At 52.7% G+C, this 14,263-nt stretch overlaps 1 protein-coding gene across 5 annotated transcripts in view; it reads right to left on the bottom strand.

Annotated features, from left to right (window-relative positions):
• EML2 (EMAP like 2) overlaps positions 1–14,263 on the bottom strand; it is a 47,431-nt gene that overhangs the window by 17,040 nt on the left and 16,128 nt on the right. For all 5 annotated transcript variants that reach the window (XM_081200264.1, XM_081200263.1, XM_081200266.1 and 2 more), the window contains 9 exons: positions 11,660–11,688; positions 10,569–10,698; positions 10,278–10,427; positions 9,976–10,045; positions 9,164–9,274; positions 7,171–7,266; positions 6,225–6,359; positions 2,076–2,175; positions 1,195–1,349 (listed from right to left, as the gene is read on the bottom strand). In XM_081200264.1, the coding sequence (XP_081056390.1) occupies positions 1,195–1,349; positions 2,076–2,175; positions 6,225–6,359; positions 7,171–7,266; positions 9,164–9,274; positions 9,976–10,045; positions 10,278–10,427; positions 10,569–10,698; positions 11,660–11,688 (976 nt within the window). The remainder of the gene's footprint in view (positions 1–1,194; positions 1,350–2,075; positions 2,176–6,224; positions 6,360–7,170; positions 7,267–9,163; positions 9,275–9,975; positions 10,046–10,277; positions 10,428–10,568; positions 10,699–11,659; positions 11,689–14,263) is intronic.

Below are 14,263 nucleotides of genomic sequence, written 5' to 3'. Positions count from 1 at the left end.
CCCAGAGTGGCTGGGGAAGCCCAGCCAGATGGGCGGGGTATAAATAATAAATTATTATTATTATTATTATTATTATTATTATTATTATTATTATTATTATTATTATTATTATTATTATAGAATTCCTTCAAACCATAACAAGTACAAAGCGAAATCTTCAGTCTCAAAGTCTCTGGAAATCTCTAAATGAACCGAGGTACCAGACTTTGTATGATGATGAAAGACAAGCTGTGAAGCTTTGTCAACTGTTTCGTAGAATTCTTCATCAAATATTGAATGCTGCCACTACATTATTGCATGAGCACTGTTCCACAGCATTTGATATTTTCATTTACATACATTCATTTGAAATAAGGTGGGATCATGAAGCGATTCTATATCCACCCACCACGCTGACGAAGAATTCTACGTAACAATAGTCAATATCTGGAATCTCTGTTCAGTGTTGGACATCATATTTGCTGAATACACAAAGCTTCACAGCTTGTCTTTCATCGTACAAAGTCTGCTACCTCGCTTCATTTAAAGATTTTCAGAGACTTTGAGACTGAAGATTTCATTTTGTACTTGTTATGGTTTGAAGGAATATTGTGGTGCTGGAGGAGACTCTTGAGAGTCCCATGGCCTGCAAGAAGATCAAACCTCTCCATTCTGAAGGAAATCAGCCCTGAGTGCTCCCTGGAAGGACAGATCCTGAAGCTGAGGCTCCAAGACTTTGGCCACCTCAGGAGAAGAGAAGACTCCCTGGAAAAGACCCTGATGTTGGGAAAGATGGAGGGCACAAGGAGAAGGGGACGACAGAGGACGAGATGGTGGGACAGTGTTCTCGAAGCTACCAGCATGAGTTTGACCAAACTGCGGGAGGCAGTGGAAGATAGGAGGGCCTGGCGTGCTCTGGTCCAGGGGGTCACGAAGAGGCAGACACGACTAAACAACAACATAGTGTATGTACATGTTCGTGTTGCCTAGACATTGCTGATGTTCTCTTTGCAACAGAGGAGTTTGTTTGGTTACGTGTTGTTCCTGCGTGGCAGTGGGTTGGAACAGATGGCCTTTGTGGCCCCTTCCAACTCTACAGCTCTGTGATTCTATGACCCCTTGTTCCACAGCACCTTCGGCCATGTCTGGGTCCAAGCAAGGCATGAACTGCTGCCACCCTAAGGAGGCAGGACTCCACCCGGCCGGCCGCAATACCTCGTTCTCCTGCAGCTTCTGGTAATCCCGTCCCCAGAGCACGACTCTGCGGTCCCGGCCGCCTCCCGTGACGATGGTCCCGTTCCGCAGCACGCACAAGCCGAAGATGCCCCCTTCGTGGGCTCCCGGCACTGCATGGCAAATCCTGTTCCCCCCTGCCAGGCGAAGAACAACGCTGTTAGACGGGACAACCTTCCCCCCTGCCCAGGACAGAACCTGGAAAGAATTTCTATTCTGCAGTAGAAACCAGCTTCGCTAACATCATGCAAGAGGAATGTTAGGTAAAGGGACCCCTGACCATTAGGTCCAGTCGTGGCCGATTCTGGGGTTGCGGCGCTCATCTCGCTTTACTGGCAGAGGGAGCCGGCATACAGATTCCGGGTCATGTGGCCAGCATGGCCAAGCCGCTTCTGGCGAACCAGAGCAGCGCACGGAAACGCCATTTACCTTCTCGCCGGAGCGGTACCTATTTATCTACTTGCACTTTGACGTGCTTTCGAACTTCTAGGTTGGCAGGAGCAGGGACCGAGCAATGGGAGCTCACCCCGTTGCGGGGATTCGAAGCGCCGACCTTCTGATCGGCAAGCCCTGGGCTCTGTGGTTTAACCCACAGCGCCACCCGCGTCCTACCAGCAGAATATTACAGGCACTTAATAAAATGCTAACATGGTTATGTGACTGGTCGGTACGAGATAGGGAATGAACCGCGTGTGAGAAAAGGCGACTGAGGGATTCAGCAAGGGTAAAATAATTATTTGTCCCTGCAGCAACTCACAAATTTAGCTGTGTAGCTAGACTGATTCAGCCCAACCAGACAAGAGCTGCTATTTAGGAGCACCTCAACCCAAACCCATCTCTCCTCGCCCCATTCCCAAACTGACCTTTCCCCCAAATGTAGAGGTTCCCCCCGGAATCTCCGGTCACAGTGTCCCCGTTCTCTGTGAAAGCCACACACAGGACATATTTGGGCTTCTCGTGTTTCTGCGGAAGGAAAACAGGTGAGCCTCAAAAACAGGGAGGAGAGGGGGCAGGAAAACCACCCCAAATCCATCCTGAAGCTCCCACTTCACCCCACTTCTAAGGAGAGCTGGCCAGCAAGACAACAGCACCTTTCCCGCCCCAATCTGGCCACAGTGATCCATGCAACGGTCACCTCCAGGCCTGACTACTGTAATTCGCTCTAAGTGGGGCTGCCCTTGAAGCTGTCCCACAAACTCCAGCGGGTGCAGAATGCTGCAGCGAGGCTCCTCACGGGGTCCCTGCCATGGGAGCATATTCACCCAGTGATTTTCCAGCTGCACTGGCTCCCGGTGGAGTACAGGTTCAGTTTTAAGGTGCTGGTTTTGACCTTTAAAGCCCTTCACGGCCTAGGACCCTCGTACCTACGGGACTGCCTCTCCTGGTCTGCCCCACGGAGGACCTTAAGGTCCATAAATAGCAACACCCTAGAGGTCCCGGGCCCTAAGGAAGTCAGATTAGCCTCAACCAGAGCCAGGGCCTTTTCAACACTGGCTCCAGCCTGATGGAATGCTCTGTCTCATGAGACCAGGACTTGACATCTTTCCGCAGGGCCTGCAAGACAGAGTTGTTCCGCCTGGCCTTTGGCTTGGAGTCAATTTGATCCCCTCCCCCTTTCCTTTTTCCTTTCTCCTCCTGTGATGGAATTCCCATTTGGGGACTTCCCTGGCTTTTTTCCGGCCCACGTAGGACCAGTCTGGAAAGTTAGCCTTGGTGAAGACTTGATGCTTTCATCCCCAAAAAAGTTTTTGATTTGCGTTTCCATTGAAACGAGGCAGTATTTTAATGTTTTAATGTTGTATTTTAATCTTGTTTTTAAGTTGCATTTCAATCAATTTGTTTTTATACCTGGTGTTAGCCGCCCTGAGCCTGGTCTTGGCTGGGGAGGGCGGGGTATAAATAAATTTTTTTATTATTATTGAAACCTGGGCATGAAAGCTCACTGCGAAAGAAAATGTTGAGAGTCAACCCCTTTAGCAAACAGATCTGAACTGGTTCTCCAGGACCGTATTTGTGTGTGTGCACACACACACAGTAGTTAGTTCAACTGGTTTGGCTGGGTGGGGTTGGGAAAGGGCGCCCCCCCAGTCCCAAAGAGCAAATGAAGCAGAAATCCCCATCTTGTCTGCAGTTCGAGAGCTAGTGACTTGCTATGGACTGGGACCTGGGAGGGAAGAGAGTTCAAATCCTTGCTTGGCCCTGAAGCTCACTGGGGGACTTTGGGGGACGGCCACTGCCTCTCAGCCTAACCTGCCTTGCAAGGATGTTGTGGGGACTAAATGAGGAGGAATGGAACCATGAATGTCACCGCTCCTTGGGAGGAACAGGCTGGGTAGACATGCAATAAAGAGAACAAAGCAAATCAGCAATGGGGGCTGGGTCCAATTGGGTCATAAGTTGGTTGGTTCAGTGGCGTAGCGTGGGGGGTGCCAGGGGGGCCGGCCGCACCGGGCGCAACATGGGCGGGGGGCGCGCTCGCACTAGCAGCTCTCTGCCCCTACTAAAATCCACGGGTTAGGGAGCCTGCGCTCGCTCGGCTTGGCGAGGAGGTCGCGGAAGGGGGAGAGCGAAGCCTTCTGCTGCGGGCAAAAAAAGGAGAGGAAGCCGGGCGGGCGGGCGGGCGGGCGGGCTGGCGGGGGTCTGGCTGCGCCTGCTGCTGCCGTTGCCGCTGCCGAGCAGGGAGTCTGGTGAGGGGGCGGGAAGAGACTTTTCCACCTCGCCTGGTCAAAAAGGAGAGCAGAGTCTCCTCAGGGCGCCCTCAGGCAGGGCAGGGCAAGGCAAGCAGAGCGAGGAGGAGAGAGAGGGGAAGGGGGGGGGGAGCAGCCAGGAAACGCTGCGGTGTGGAGGAGGAATCAATTAAGGAGAGAAAGCGAAAAGCCTTGGAGAAGGGGAAAAAAAGAAAGAAAAGAGGCAGCTCCAGGAGAGCGCGGGGGAAAGAGAAGCCTCGCTGCTGCTGCTTGGGAGAGTAAATTACTGTACTTGCCTTGCCCTGGGTTAGGGGGCGCAAATTAATTGCCTTGCCCCGGGTTAGGGGGCGCAAATTACTTGCCTTGCCCCGGGTGCTGATAACCCACGCTACGCCGCTGGGTTGGTTAGGATACGTTTGTCTTGAGAGGCAATGGAGTGCGCCTCCAGGGGTGAAGTCAAACCGCAGCGTTAGCAGCGCCCAAATTGCCTCCGGGGGCGCAAGCCTGAGCAGCGCATATGGAGGTGCTGGGCTGCCCAGACAAGACCCCCTCTTGGCCTCGCAGTTAGTTATCACTGAAGCAATGCAGTGGTACCTTGGTTCTCAAACGCCGAAAACCTGGAAGTGTTCCGGTTTTCAAACGCTTTTCGGAAGCCGAACATCCGATGCGGCTGTCGGCTATTGTTTCCACGGCGCCTGCACCAATCAGAAGCTGCGCCTTGGTTTTCGAACATTTTGGAAGTCAAACAGACTTCCGCAATGCAGCGGCGTAGCGTGGGTTGTCAGCACCCGGGGCAAGGCAAGTAATTTGCGCCCCCTAACCCGTGGATTTGCGCCCCCTAACCCTACAAATCTATGCCTATGAATGATGGTCCCCCTCTCTCTCTCTTTCTCATATTCCAATTGATTCCCATTTCCGCCGATCGATCCCCGAAGCTCTCACCCAGCGAAATTCGTGCGTAATTACGCTTCGCCATCCCTAATCCTGCCGCTTCCACCAGGAAATCATGACGGTGCGTTTCTCCTCTCCAAACTTTCCCCAGCCCTTTGCCGGCCGGTGCAGCCCTTTTGGCTACAAGCTCCCCTCCTTCTCTGCCTGCTTCCGACCCCACCTCCCCGTCCAGCCTCCCTACCTCCTGAAAAAAGGCGCCGGCGCCGAGCAGGACACCCCCGCGGCCATCGGAGAGAGGCGGTGCCGAGGGAGGCAAGCCAATGGGCAAGGCGGGGGTAGGTGGCCACGGGGGCGGGCGCTGCCACAGTCCTCGGGTGGGCAAGGTAGGAGCAGGCAGAGGCTGGCCGGCCGCTCTGACAATAGGGGCGGGCCGAGGGCACGACGGGGCTGGGCCCTCTGGACTCGCGCCCCCCCAGATGTTGCGCCCGGTGCGGCCGGCACCCCTGGCACCCCCCACGCTACGCCACTGCCGCAATGGATTAAGTTTGGCACTTTTGTTTTTGCTATTTCTTTTGCATTTTTGTTTTTGAGGCTTTTTCGGTTAATTGGTTTTTTTGACTGTGTGGAACCCAGTTCAGCTATTGATTGATTGTGTGACTGTAGAAATGGATAAAAGCCTCCCGTCCAAACAGTGACTGTCATCAGTGCAGGTAAGGGGGGGAAATAATTTTAATTTTTATCATCTACAATACTGTCTTATTCATTTTATAGTACAGTACATTGACTATTGCTTTCATTTTATGGATTGATGGTCTCGTTAGATAGTAAAATCCATGTTAAATTGCTGTTTTAGGGGTTGTTTCTCAAAGTCCAGAACGGATTAGTCCGTTTTGCATTACTTTCTATGCGGAAACGCACCTTGGTTTTGGAATGCTTTGGTTTTGGAATGGACTTCCGGAACAGATTAAGTTTGAGAACCAAGGAACCACTGTATTACTGAAGCAATACGTGTGACGTGCATTTTTCAAATCTTTAGAATGCTCTGTAAAGCCTGTATTTTAACAGGTTTCGTTTCACGGAGTCGTACAAGGCTTCTCGTACAAGGCTTTACCCCGTCTGGAGAAAGGAGGCTGACCAAGAAAACAAGGGGAACAGCCCCCTTGCCCCCCCCCACATGGCCATGCAAAGTGCTTTGTGGAAGAGAGGGGAACCGGCCCGTGTACTTCTCAGGATACAGTTTGTAACCCACCGAACTGAAGAGGGATCCGGGCAAGATTTCTGGGCTGAATCCACCAGGAAGCCCTTGTGTGGAAGCCTGTTGATGTGACCAGGAGCTAGATGGGGGTGGGGTGGGGGAGCCCGCCAACCACCCCAATCCTGGCCTACCCACAATCCTCTGCAGCTTCTCCCTCTCCCTTCCGATCCTGCTCTCACCTCAAAAATGCCCTGCCTCTTGCTGAGGCTGCCTCCCTCCAGCGTCCAGAAGTGGATGTGAGATTTCCCGCAGGTAATGAGAAGCGTCGGCTCCGTAGGGTGGAAAGTTGCGGCCAGCACAGACTCATTGGAGCACTGTGGAGCAGGAAGGAGAAAGGGGTCAATACAGTGATGCAACAGGATGCAGGAGCCAGAGGCAGGGGCCGTGAGAGGCTGCAGCAGCGTGGGCGCAACCTGGTCTCCTTCACAATTCCAGTCCAGAATGTATAAACACCATTTCCGACTCCTCGAAAGATTCCATCAACGGAGTCTATGAAAATTTTTACACATCACTTGGGAAGACAGGTGAACTAATGCCAGTGTACTGGAAGAAGCAAAGATCACCAGTGTCAAAGCAACATTTCTTCAGCATCAACTTTGTTGGACTGGTCATGCTGTGCAGATGCCTGATGATCGTCTTCCAAAGCAACTACTCTATTCCGAACTTAAAAATGAAAAGCGTAATGCTGGTGGTCAACAAAGGAGGTTCAAAGACTCTCTCAAGGCAAATCTAAAAAAATGTAGTATAAACAACAATTGGGAAACACTGGCCTGTGAGCGCTCCAGTTGGAGAACAGCCTTTCCCAAAGGTGTCATGGGCTTTGAAGACACTCGAACTCAGGACGCAAGGGAGAAACATGCCAAGAGGAAGGCACGCTTGGCAAATCCACACCGGGATCAGCTCCCGCCTGGAAATCAATGTCCCCACTGTGGAAGGACGTGTGGATCCAGAATTGGCCTCCACAGTCACTTACAGACTCACTGTTAAAACTGTGTTTATGGAAGACAAACTTACGCGGCTACGAGGGATCACCAAAGAAGAAGAGTCCAGAATGTCTGGAGCGCCAACCGCAGGTTAGGAAAGGCTGGATTTTGGCCAAAGGAAAAGGGCAGAACACAAAGTTACCTTCACGTCTGCCAACTTCTGCTCCTTTTGCCAGTCCCACACAGAGAGTACGTGGTCATTGGAGTCATCGACAGCACATAAGAGTCCTCCGCCGTTCTGGTGAGAGAAAAGAGACATGGATAATAATAATAATAATTTATTATTTATACCCCACCTATCTGGCTGGATCCCCCCAGCCACTCTTGGCGGCTTCCAACAAAACACTAAAATACAATAACCTATTAAACATTAAAAGCTTCCCTAAACAGGTCTGCCTTCAGATGTCTTCTAAAAGTCTGGTAGTTATTTATCTCTTTGACATCTGGTGGGAGGGCGTTCCACAGGGCAGGCGCCACCACCGAGAAGGCCCTCTGCCTGGTTCCCTGTAACTTGGCTTCTCGCAGGGAGGGAACTGCCAGAAGACCCTCGGATCTGGACCTCAGTGTCCGGGCAGAACGATGGGGGTGGAGACGCTCCTTCAGGTATACTGGACCGAGGCCGTTTAGGGCTTTAAAGGTCAGCACCAACACTTTGAATTGTGCTCGGAAATGTCCTGGGAGCCAGTGTACTGGGATAGGGGCAGCAACCCTCACAACTGCCGTCCAATGCCCTGGATTCACCATGGCAAGGCATTTCTAGCAACAATACCTAATTAGAAATCTCATGGCAGCTCCCTCTTTAAAAAACAGACCAACCAGTGCTCTCTGAAAAAGCATGAATATGCTCTGCAAAACTAAGGTTTAGGCGGTCTTGATAGCAGAACTGACATCCCCCTGGCTACAGAATTTGGGTCTGGGCAGGGGGAGGGTGTGCCTTGGCAGAATATGAAGGCTGGGGCTCCTTGAATTTGCAAACTCCTCTTCCTTACACACACACACACACACACACACACACACACACACACACCAGATCACAACCTCACTAGCAGTCAACGGGCCGGCCGCAGCTCAGGGCTAGAGCATCTGCAAACAGATTCAATCCTAGTTGGGAGAAGTTCCTGCCTGGAATCCTGGCTATCTGCTGCCAGTCAGTGTAGGTAATTCTGAGCCTGATGCACCAATGGTCTGAGTAGGTTCCAATTGCTTTCTGTGGGGCGAGACAACATCAGGGGCCTTTTCTGCTGTGGCTCCCTGTTTGTGGAACTGCTCTCCCCAGGGAAGCCTTTGTTACATATCTTTAAAGGTAAAGGGACCCCTGACCATTAGGTCCAGTCGTGGCCGACTCTGGGGTTGCGGCGCTCATCTTGCTTTATTGGCCGAGGGAGCCGGCGTACAGCTTCCGAGTCATGTGGCCAGCATGGCTAAGCCGCTTCTGGCGAACCAGAGCAGCGCATGGAAACGCCGTTTACCTTCCCGCCGGAGCAGTACCTATTTATCTACTTGCACTTGGCGTGCTTTTAAACTGCTAGGTTGGCAGGAGCAGGGACTGAGCAACGGGAGCTCACCCCGTCGCAGGGATTCGAACCGCCGACCTTCTGATCGGCAAGCCCTAGGCTCTGTGGTTTAACCCACAGCGCCACCCACGTCCCTTTACATATCTTTAGGCGCCAGGCAAATGTGTCTGTGGGAGGGGATGTTATTGGTTTGTTTTTCTTTTTCCTATGTATTTTGTGTTCTTGTTTTGTATCTTGTTATGCTGTGAACTGCCCTGTGATCTCTGGAGGAAGGGCAGAATACAAATTTAATACATTGTCGGCCTGTCTGTCTGTCTCAGGAGACAATAGAGGATTGCGGTTTCAGGGATGAAGTCAAACCACGGGAGAGTTTCAGTGCCTGCTGTGGCTGTAGAGACCGATACGGGAGAGACATGTTTTGTTGCAGCTGGGGCAGAGGAAGGCGTCCTGTTGCGCTACTGCAGATGTACTGTGGCGTTTTTCTTTCTAAACTCATCCCCTTATCTATTATTATTACCATCATCATCGTTATCTACCTAACCCAAGCTTGTGGGGTGAACAATGGGCTCTGGGTACCCCCTTTTTGGCGGAAGGAAGGAAGAGAAGGGAAGCATCACTCACAGACTTTGAGAATCCAACGCAGCTCACAGCTCGGTCGAAGGGCCCAGGGCCCAGGACGTGGAGTGTATTCAGACTCACAGAGTCCCAGACCCGAACGTGGGGAGGCAGAGGCTGCCGGAAGGAAGAATACCGGTTCAGGATGCACAAAAGGAAGCAACTCTCCACACAACACAGAAACAACTTGTGGAACTTGGGGGTTCTGGAAAAGGCACTGGCCACAAGGTTTGTTTTTAAAAGCAGAACAGAGGAAGGCAGGGCTGCAGTCGCCTATTAGCTGCAACAGAAGATTGGTGCAACCACATTCAGGCGTGGCAGACACTTCTGGCTGCAAGATACTGGGGAGAAACAGCAGCAGCAGCAGCAGACCAGGATCTCCATGCCTTGGCTGGAACGGGGAAGGGATGCTAAAGTAAAGAGACATAAAGGGCAGCTCCTAAGTACAGTGGTACCTCGGGTTACATACGCTTCAGGTTACAGACTCTGCTGACCCAGAAATATTACCTCAGGTTAAGAACTTTGCTTCAGGATGAGAACAGAAATCGTGCTCCGGTGGTGCGGCGGCAGCAGGAGGCCCCATTAGCTAAAGAGGTGCCTCAGGTTAAGAACAGTTTCAGGTTAAGTACGGACCTCCAGAACAAATTAAGTACTTAACCTGAGGTACCACTGTACACAAGTGTTCAGCTGCCCCATTATTTTGAAAGGGGGGGGGATTTAAATGTATGCAATCTGTTCCCGTTTCTCCTTTCCTCCTCTCTCTTCCCGCCACCTCCCAATCTCTGGCACCTCCGCCTCTATAGCCAGCTGCCCCTCACCTTGCCATCTTTCGAAGTCCCGGCCACCTGCCCAGTTGCTATGGTGACCATGTCAGGATGCACAGCCAGGCTGAGAGAGACAGGAAAGGACAAAAGTTATACCCTCGTATGCAGAGAGCACTGGGTGCTCCGAAAGGCCAGCCAGCCATCCACTCCTTGCAATGACTCCTCCTATTTTTACAGGTGGCACCACCTGCAAACTGGCAATGCATCTTGCCACCCCCACCCTCGCTGCTCCTCTGCCGTTCCAGGTGAGAGGAAAGAAACAGCGCAGGAACCGCCTCACCCCCTGCCCTGCTCACCACTTGATGTCATCATTGTGGCCCAGGTAGTGGCGTTGGCGCTGTTCTTCCACGTTGTAGAGGACAGCCACGGCAGCCACGAAATACACGATCTCCCCCGTGGGCAGCAGGAAAAGGTTGGCGCGGCAGTCGCGGCCCCGATACCCATAGCTGGAGCGGATGCCGGCGGGTCAAGGACAAGAATAGAGAATGGGCTTTGCGGTCCTGGCCACCAGCTCTGGGATCCAGAACTCGCTTCAAGCACCCCCACTCCTCTCCCGCCCCCTAGGGAGACTATTTTGAATAGGATACACCCAGTCCAGCTTCAGCTTCTTATGGGGCAGGTCCAGCTTGGCATCAAGGCTGTAGGTGGCGACAACGGCATCGGGGACAAACATGGGGATGGGCCGCCCCCGCAGGAACATCTTCACGTAACCATCCTCTGCGTACGGATCGCCGGGAGAGAGAAAGCGTCACGATCACCCAGCACCCGTAACCGCGCTTGCAAGACCTCCAGCTGCCCAGAGGGATCGGGTCTGCCTCTACACAAGAGAGCGCCTTGATGTCCCCTAAAACCAGACGCTCTCCTCCGTCTCTCACCTCACCCGCCCGGAAGCAAAACTTGTAGAAAGCTACCGTATTTTTCGCTCTATAGGACGCAATTTTCCCCCTCCAAAAATGAAGGGGAAATGTGTGTGCGTCCTATGGGGCGAATGCAGGCTTTCGCTGAAGCCTGGAGAGTGAGAGGGGTCGGTGCGCACCGACCCCTCTCCCTCTCCAGGCTTCAGGCAGCTATCCGCAAGCCTTCTGAGCACAGTGGGTGTTCCCGCCGGGCTCCAAAGGCTTACGGATAGCAGCCTGCAGCCTGAAGCCCGGGGAGTGCAGCGCTGTGCTCCCCGGGCTTCAGGCAGCTATTCGCAAGCCTCCGGACTCCGAAGGCTTGCGGATAGCAGCCTGTTCTGGGGGCTGGGGTCGGGGGAAGCTCAGGCTTGGGGGGGGGGAATAAAGAATTTTTTTTATTTCCCCCCCCCTAAAAACTAGGTGCGCCCTATGGTCCGGTGCGCCCTATGGAGCGAAAAATACAGTAATCACTTGGGGCGAGCAAGATCCTCCCTCCTGGCGACCACGAAGGGACAATTTGCAGAAGGCAAGCTTATCAAACGAGTTTCCCTCTTTGACCGGTCTACTCCCCCCGCTATTCTAAGAACTCTTGCTGTGTTAAAAGGGCACACACACCCCGTCTCTCAAGACTTTTGCACAACCTGGAGCATGCAGGCGCACACCATTTGGCTACTCCGCGTGACCTCCAGGCCTCTAAAACCATGCCCAGCTCCCAGCCTCGGACTGGATTCCTGGGTGTTTCCCCCCAGCACAAACTGCAAAGTGTGGCAGCATCTACTCACCAGCGCTGAAGGTGGATTCTTTAGGTTTGCTGCGAAGGAAAGAGAGGAGACAGTTAGGAAGAAAGGGGAAGACTGGGGTGGGGGAGGAAAGGAAGGCGAATCTCTGCTGCAACAATCCGACTACAGAGTTATTCTCCCTCTCTCATCTTCAGCCATTGGCAGCAAAGAGCTTTCGGCTGACCCTCGCATCTCTTTCTGCCAAAATACACCTGCCGCTATCCTTGGATTCTGCGTGTGGTTCGCTCTTCCACCTCCCCTCTGCCGAGCTTGTACTCCCCTCGCGGCGGCGGCTGCACCCGCATCAAACAAATCCTCGCATCCCGGCAGGCAGAATGTTGCTGCTCATTCCGTGATGTCAAAGCAGATCAGTCTATAGCAGGAGAGGCATGACCAGAGGGGAAGCCAGTTGCAGCCCGATAGAGATGTTTGCTTCAGCAGGACAAGCCACGCCAAGCATTGCCAGTGCATCAGAGAAGAAGAGCAGGCCTCTGCAGTCATGCTGCTCACGGGCTTGTGAACGCATAGGGAGCGGGGGAGTTTGCAAAACCGTGTTACCCGCCAAGCAAGTGCCCAGACTCCAAAACTGCAGGTGGCAAAGTTTTATAGGCCGAACCGTATTCTCTGAAGACTCTTAATAGCTCTGGACAGGTAAAGGGATCCCTGACCATTAGGTACAGTCGTGGCTGACTCTGGGGTTGAGCATGGTGCTGATAACGGAAAGGTTGCAGGTTCGATTCCCAAACGGGGCAGCTGCATATTCCTGCATTGCAGGGGGTTGGACTGGACCTTTAAAGCCCTAAACGGACTCGGTCCAGTATACCTGAAGGAGCATCTCCCCCCCCCCCCATCGTTTCCGAGCACAATTCAAAGTGTTGGTGCTGACCTTGAAAGCCCTAAACGGCCTCAAAAGCCCAGTATACCCAAAGGAGCGTCTCCCCCCCCCATCGTTCTGCCTGGACACTGAGGTCCAGCTCCAAGGGCCTTCTGGCGGATCCCTCCCTGTGAGAAGCCAAGTTACAGGGAACCAGGCAGAGGGCCTTCTTGGTGGTGGCTCCTGCCCTGTGGAACGCCCTCCCACTAGATGTCAAAGAGATAAACAACTACCTGACATTCAGAAGACATCTGAAGGGAAGTTTTTAATGTGTGACATTTTAGTGTGATATTTGTTGGAAGTCGCCCAGAGTGGCTGGGGAAACCCAGCCAGATGGGTGGGGTACAAATAAATTATTATTATTATTATTATTATTATTATTATTATTATTATTATTATTATTATTACCCCCGGGGTCCCTTCCAACTCTACGATCCACCTCTCTTTCTTTCCAAGCCTTTTTTTTTTTGGTGCTCATAACGCCCACCAGTAAAACCTCTGCAAACTCCATACTAGCCAGTTGATTAAAGGTAAAGGGACCCCTGACCATTAGGTCCAGTCATGACCGACTCTGGGGTTGCGGCGCTCATCTCGCTTTACTGGCTGAGGGAGCCGGCGTACAGCTTCTGGGTCATGTGGCCAGCATGAATAAGCCGCTTCTGGAGAAACCAGAGCAGCGCACGGAAATGCCATTTACCTTTCCGCCGGAGCGGTACCTATTTATCTACTTGCACTTGACGTGCTTTTGAACTGCTAGGTTGGCAGGAGCAGGGACCGAGCAACGGGAGCTCACCCCATCGCGGGGATTCGAACCTAGGCTTTGTGGTTTAACCCACAGCGCCACCCGCGTCCCTCTACCCAGTTGATTAGCATCAATTAAACTTGCTCCCGCCTTCTAGTTTTCCAACCAATGAGTGCCAGGTTCGTTCTCAGCATCTCTGCAGAAGAGGCTGCCCTGGGGACCCCAGAACGCACTTTATCCCCGCTTGATTCTGTTCCGAGAAACATTTAAACCACCAGCCTCTCCCCCACCACTCAGCGACCAAGGAGTTAACTAACTCCCTTCCTCTCTCTCTTTTGGAGAAGGGCGGGGCGACCTCCCTGCCAGTCTTCCGAGCCTCTTTTATCTCCCTCTATCTAGAGTAACAGTTGGCAGGGCGTTCCCCACCCTTTTCCATGCCCTGCCCAGGGGATTCTGCTGCCACGCCTCCTCCCTGTTTGTTCTCTCTCTCTCTCTCTCTCTCTCTGGGGGGATCCTGCTAGGATCTTGCATCAGCCAAGGCAATGGCCTCCTCTCCCACTCCCTCCCTCCAGGGCACCACTGCAAGACCCCTTGTCTGCACCAAGGAACAGGCTATAGGACCGCCCAGGGTGCCTCCCTTGGGCTCTAGTTTCCTGAGGCTGTGGAGCAAGGAGGATTGGGGGCAGGAGAGGCCTCAGATTGAGCCCCCCCCTCCCCTTGGGGGAAACCGAACAGGTGGCCTTAGGCAAGTTCGAGGCAGTAAAATGGGGCTGCACGTGAAATAATAGCCCTGTATCATCCTAAAAAGCAGAGACATCACCTTGCCATCAAAGGCCCATATAGTTAAAGCTATGGTTTTCCCAGCAGAGAGAGCTGGACCATAAAGAAGGCTGATCGCCGAAGAATGGATGCTTTTGAATTCTGGTGCTGGAGGAGACTCTTGAGAGTCCCATGGACTGCAAGAAGATCAAACCTCTCCATTCTGAAGGAA

This window comes from Podarcis bocagei (genome assembly GCF_964188305.1).
Source record: "Podarcis bocagei genome assembly, chromosome: 7".
Classification (NCBI taxonomy): Eukaryota; Metazoa; Chordata; class Lepidosauria; order Squamata; family Lacertidae; genus Podarcis; species Podarcis bocagei.
The sequence above is the reverse complement of the archived record's forward strand: the minus strand, read 5'-3'. Positions and strand labels throughout refer to the sequence as shown.